General features: G+C 39.0%; 1 protein-coding gene across 1 annotated transcript; it reads right to left on the minus strand.

Annotated features, from left to right (window-relative positions):
• Positions 1 to 307: 307 nt before the first annotated feature.
• LOC121457357 (olfactory receptor 1030-like) lies at positions 308 to 1,246 on the minus strand. The gene has a single exon (XM_041666031.1). It carries the CDS (start codon positions 1,244 to 1,246, stop codon positions 308 to 310), a length of 939 nt encoding a protein of 312 aa, XP_041521965.1.
• Between the last annotated feature and the right edge of the window lie 5,424 nt (positions 1,247 to 6,670).

The raw sequence follows: 6,670 nt of genomic DNA on the forward strand, positions 1-6,670 counted from the left end.
ATATGGGCTTTGAGGATTTTCATGACTGTGGAGCTCAAATTGTTATGAAACGATAGTCAGCCACTTCATTAACACATGAAGGATACACATAATTACATATTTTTTCTAGCAAACAAATAAATTGTAATTAGTTCATGACAATTGCTTGGATTAAATATTACTCATGTCCATGAGGTGGTTCTTTACTTTGGGCCATGAAAATCCTCAATTGGATTAGCTCCTTCCTAACTGGGCAGCAGTTGAGATGTTCCATTTCCATCAGCTTGGTGTGTACTGCTGCCCACAGTGCGGCATCGTAGTACCCTGCTCAGTGTGAAGCTTTGCCCTCTATCATTCTTCTCAGGGTATTCTTTACCTCTGCATTTCTCAGGCTGTAGATGAGGGGGTTAAGCATGGGTATTACAAGGCTATAAAACACAGAGATCACTTTGCTATACCTCCATGAATTCCCTGTTTTTGGTTGCTGCAGGTACATGAAGAACAACGTCCCGTAGAAGATGGTGACCACGGTGAGGTGGGAGGCACAGGTGGAGAAGGCTTTACACCTGCCCTGGGAAGACTGGATTTTTATGATAGAGACCAGGATGCAGATGTAGGAGACGAGGACCGTCATGAGGGATCCAGTAAGATTCACTGCCGAGAAGATCAGGAGCTGCTTCTCTTTGTTGTGGGTGTTAGAGCAGGAGAGTGCGAGGAGAGGGGGGTCGGCACAGTAGAAGTGGTGGATCACGTTGGAGTTGCAGAAAGACAGCTGGAAAGTCAGTACTGTCTGTATAACAGAGTTCAGGAAACCGTAGGTGTAGACTCCTACCACCAGCTCCTTGCAGACCCTCTGTGTCATGATGGCTGTGTAGATCAGGGGGTTGCAGATGGCCATGTAGCGGTCATAGGCCATGGTAGCCAAGAGGAAGCATTCAGTAGTGGAAAAGGCACCGGAGAAGTACAGCTGAGCAAAACAGCCTGAAAAGGAGATGGTTTTTTTCTTCACCAATAAATTTTGCAGCATTTTGGGCCCAATGGAAGACGAATAACAGAGATCAATGAAAGCCAGGTGACCGAGGAAATAGTACATGGGCGTGTGAAGCCGCGAATCTGCCTTGATGAGCAGGATCATACCAACATTCCCCACCAGGGTGATGAGATAAATCACCAGGAACACCACAAAGAGGGGAAGCTGAAGCTCAGGGCGATCTGTGAATCCCATGAGGACAAATTCTGTCACGGTGGTGCGATTACCTCTTGCCATTTTGTTCTTCTACCTGGTGTGAAGAGAAGAAATATGACTTAAAATGATCAGATACATAAAAACACAATCTCCTTGTGTCTCCATCCTAGCACCAGATGTTAAAAATCTGCCATTTCATAAATACCCAAAGGGTTGGAGTTTGCTTCTTTTAAGAACCACAGTATGAGTTTCCTCGGCTGTATTTTCAAGTTTACAGTGGGGATGCTTTCAGTTTAATTCTGGACTCCACCTAGGGCCAGACAGCGCATCTGATTCTGGGATGGAGAGTGAGTACTACGCCGCTCTTGCTTTTGTGGGTCTGCGGAAGGGCTCACAAAGAAGAATGACCTACGGACGGGTAGAGGTTCACTGAGTACTTCGGACACCTGTGGGAGAGACTGAGTGTGGAAGGTGGAAATGGATCACTCCTTATTGATTCTTACCCATGGGTCAACTGACCACTGCCCATCTTTGTTGTGCCAGACACTATGGAAAATGAAGTGGACATGAAGATGAAGAAAAGTATGTCTGCTGAGAGGGTGCTCACAGGCTGGTAGGAGAAACATGTATGTAAATAATTAGTTTCAATTCAGTGTGGACAGTGATTTCCTTCATTAGGATTTCTCTTGCTATGATAAAACACTATGACCAAAACAACTTGGGGAGGAAAGAGTTTATCTCATCTTACAGCCTGCAATTCATTGCCAAGAGAAGTAAGGACAGTCACTCAAGGCAGGAACTTATGCAGAGGTCATGGAATAGTATTAGTCATGGACTTGCCCTCCATGGCTTGCTCAGTTTGCTTTCTTATACCGTCCAGGATCACCAGCCTAGGGATGGCACCACCCAGAGTGGGCTGGGGCCTCCACATTAATCATCAATCAAGAAAATGTCTGACAGTGCCATAAAGAGACTTATGTCTTACATCATCCTGCCTTCTGGCAGAGTGTTGTATATGGAGGGAGGATCAACAGCTTTTAAAGAGGGGATTCTGAATTATCCCAGACATCAGGCTGAATATTAACACAACATAGCATTGAAACATTGGTGTACTCTTCATAGCAGAGTAAATAAATGAAACAAACAAACAGAAAAGTAAGCAAGCAAAAAACCAGCCTGATTTCTGCTCTATTGTTAATATAACTGCTTAATGATGTTTATGTGTGAATACGAACACAGATTCATCTCTTTGTGTATAAATGAGATCCCAGTTTTATGCTTTGCCTCTTCATAAACTCAGCAATTATGCCATTCCTTTTCATAGCTATGTTGTGGCTTATTAGTTCCCTCTTTTTGGAAACATTTTCCACTCAATTCAGTAAATATATGCTTCTGGGCTCCACTTAGGGTTATGTACATGCTCAGTGCTCGGGTGAAGGTGCAATTTACAGGTTCTATCTATCTTTTGATGGTAGCTAACAAATTAATTAAACTCTTTGATATTTACGTATATATTATAACTAGTTTTCAGTTTTCTGCTTGTACTTTAAAGTTGCTACATTATTTTTTCTTTGTGCTAAACAGTAGTTTTATGCTAATTTTTTCCTTTTTAAATTCTGATTTTTGTGACATGGTTTATAAACACTTCTAAATTTAATATCACAAAATTTATCTCTTGTTTTATTCTATGTATTTATCAGATTTTATTTTTTACTTTACAATCTTTGATATGCTTGGAATTAAATTTTGGTAAATTAACTCCTCTCTTTATTTCTCTAAGTGGCTGGTCAAGGATTCTAATACAACTGAATGGCTAAGTCATTTTTCTGCTGATTCTGTTGGTTTGAAGTTCAAGCCTATGGCATACCAAACACCCTTTCAGTGTTGCATCAGTTTCTAATGTTTTTTTCCCAATATCTTCTAAAGCTAAGACCAAATAAAAAATCTAATAGAGTTAATTTTCATGTCTAGTAGCACGCTTTCTGGCTTGCTCATGCTAAAACAATGTTAGCATGATTTTTATCAGTTACAAAGTCTTGTTTGCACTCAGATTCCTTTGACTGAATGGACATGTTAATTTGGGGAGAACAGACATATTTACAAGAGGATCTTCTTTCTGTAAGTAGCCTATATATTATACTCATCAAAGATTTTGATAATAGGTCAAACTTTCCAAATACATATTGTATACATTTCTTTAAAGTCTATTCTTAGGCATTTTGTCTTTTTCATCACGATTGTAAATGAAATATTATCTTTCATTCTGTGGCATGTTAAAGTCTTGTTTACATATAGGAAAGCTATTGAATGTTGTGAATTAATTTTATAGGTATCTTCTTTAACATATCATTTACAAACCAATTTTAGTTGATTCTTTTGGGTTTTTCAAATACACATTTACATACTATGAACCAGATGTGGTTTTCCCCTATCTTTCTGTGGACTGTCTCTCCTTTCTTTCCCATGTCTACTTGTAAAGGCTTGTACTTCCACAGTGATGCTAAGCTATGGTGACAATTGTGGCCATTTCCATCCTCTTCAAGAGTGATTCAGAATGACAGAGAAGACTCCACGATACTGTAGACAGCGGAGATAACAGACACAGAACTGCTGAGGTAAGAGAGACTACACATTAAACAACTGCAAAGACATGTGGCTAAGAGGACACCTTGAAAGCAAGCTGGCCTTTGTCTTTTACAGGGTTAGGGCAAGCATAACAAATGCAGGCCCATATAGCTTCATGTAAGAAAACATCTGAAAGTTAAAAAGCAATAAGCAAATTATAAAATCTGTTCTATTATTTCTCTTATGCAACTATACCTTTATACCCCCCTAGAAAACAGAGTTTTTGAGATGATTGGAGTACTGGGTTATATGTAGAGTTTCCATAGAACTTGCATTCAGTTCCCACATGTAGCTGCACAGTTGACGAATAAGACTCTTTCCACACCCAATAACCCTTAGCTCTCTATAAGGCCTGTCGTGACAACACTAGTAGCATTGCTCACACCAAAAAGAGTTATCTGGAAGATCCTAGGAGCATTCTTGGAGTCATGCAAGAGTCCTGTTGCTAAGAGGGTAGTCTATAAGGAATAAATAGCATGGGTTTCATATCATAGGATGCGGTGCAGAGTAACGTGCACGAAAATAACTCTAAAAGCAAGGATAGGGCAGTGTTCTGTTACATTTGGATCTCAGCACTGTCTGGGGTAGGAGATTGGAAATATGGCTAAAATTGCATGCCTTAGCTAGATAATTGAAAGCCTGATGATCCCATTTTAAAATATCCAATTATTTATTTTAAATTTATCACTGTGTGGATATGTGAACACGAGTTTAGGTGCCTGCAGAGACCAGAGGTTTTGGGTCCTCCTGCAACTGGAGTTACATGTGGTTGTGAGCTACTTGAATGGGTCCTGGGACTGAATTCTGGCTATCCGCAAGAGTAGTGTGCTCTCTTAATCTCCGAGCCATCATTCTAGTCATAATATCCCATTTTAGAGAGTTTGGTTTATAACCTGTGGGTAGTAGGCAGTTTTTAAAATTAACTGAGGTATTGACAGAAAACTACATGGAGCCCTAGTGTTTTGTGAGGAGATCTAATATATTGAAACACAAGCACATGTACACACACACACACACACACACACACACACACGTGCGCGTGCGCACACACACTTGTCTACACAAACTCACCAACATTAACACCATTTAATTCAAAAATAGAAGATGCAATTGAGCGATGAAAGAAGGAAACAGATATCTCAGTGTACTGCTTAATCATGTAGTTGTGGATAATTTTAGTAGACACAGAGTCTGCACTAGCAGTGAATTCAGAGGAAAGAATGTTGAATGCAGTGTGAAGGAATGTAGGAAGATATAGTCAATATGATGATGGTATGGGAGTCACTTAGCTTTGGGTGATGGGTTGAGATGTGATGGTCGAAATCACACAAGGAGAGAGAAATGGTGAAAACAAGGATTTCAGGGTTGGTTTTATTTTTAAAAACTAACTAGAAGAGTCAGCAGAGGAAAAAGTTGTCTCAAGATCTTCAGGCTGGTTCCTATCAGGGAATAGTGGAGAGCCCTTAAACACAGGCATTCTTGATATCCCTGGCTTATGGTAGATGTGGGCTGTCTATGTGTGGTCACAATGCTCTCAATTTTAGCTTGATTCAAGATCAAATTAACCTTGGGATCTTCAGGTATCACACTTAAACTATCTTGCTGTTGCTGGTTAAATGCTTGTTGAGAATTCTGTGCAGTAGCAAAAATCTATTTGGATTTATTTTTGGAGTTGATCAAGTCTTCCCACTGGGGTCCAAATTAGGGCAGCGCCTACTCCAAACAGACGTAGGGGGGTTTAGCACTCCCAGGAGATCCTGAGAGCTAGTGTGCAGACCACAGCTTTATTTAACAGCTCTTGCTTGATCAAAGATATTTACTATTAACTGCTATGGACATGATATACTGCTTGCCGGTAAAGTTTCACAAGCATGGTTAATGAATGTTAAGCTGAAGTGTTAAAATGGCTTATTAGCTAAGTATTTATCAATCATCTATCATATTGAAATATCATTCTCCATTCCTACAAACTTCTACTGGAATTAATCTTTAAGTTTTAGAATTACTGATGGTATCAGTTTTTATGTTTAAATTACAAATTTTAGGAATGAAAAAACCAATCTCTAATAGTAAATATTTGATTTTTAATTTTTATCTAGGAGAATATTTGTAGTTTCCTTTAAAAAGAAAATGTTAATGAGATTTAATTAAATCTCAAACTTGATAAAAGCTAGTGGTGAGTTGAAAAGGTTTGCTCCATTAAGATTCATATTTATTTTTAATTAAATATTTTAAATTATGTGTCTGTGTTGTATGTGTGTGTGTGCATATTCACACACGCTTACTATGGCACATGTGTGGAGGTCAGAGGACAACTGGCTATGGCTGGTTATTTCTACCCTATGACTCCCATAAATTAGACTGAACTTAGGTTGGCAGGCTTGTTGGCAAGCACTGTTACCCATTTAGCTATCTTACTGCCCCAGGTGCAACTTATATCATTCTGTTTAGTACAAACTTGTTATCATTTCCAGTTTCCCAACAAATAAACTGATGTAGCAATCTTTAGTAGTGTGCCACGTTTATAAAGTGGTAGGACCAGGATTTAAAGCCAGGTTGGCTAATGATTCCGTCTTCTTTTGCCCAAAGGATACAGTTTCTCTATTAGTGTTTCCAAGTATTTATTTATTCTGGCAAGTTTTTCTTGTAAAGTTAGATTCCTTTGATAATATTTTAAGCGTGCAATGATGGCTCAATGACACTTTCTAAAAGTTTGTTCAGATTTAACTATTGTATTTATACGAATAAACAACATCTGGTTATTTGGAATGTTGTTTTATTCCTTATGATAATTCATTATGTATGACCAAATAAGACAGCTATGTTGATTAATTCAGGAGATATTCTTAGCCTCTGGGGAGGGAGGGGCAGGTGAAATAC

Source organism: Microtus oregoni, unplaced genomic scaffold (assembly GCF_018167655.1).
Source record: "Microtus oregoni isolate MIOR12 unplaced genomic scaffold, Mior012 000016F_ref0000370, whole genome shotgun sequence".
Classification (NCBI taxonomy): Eukaryota; Metazoa; Chordata; class Mammalia; order Rodentia; family Cricetidae; genus Microtus; species Microtus oregoni.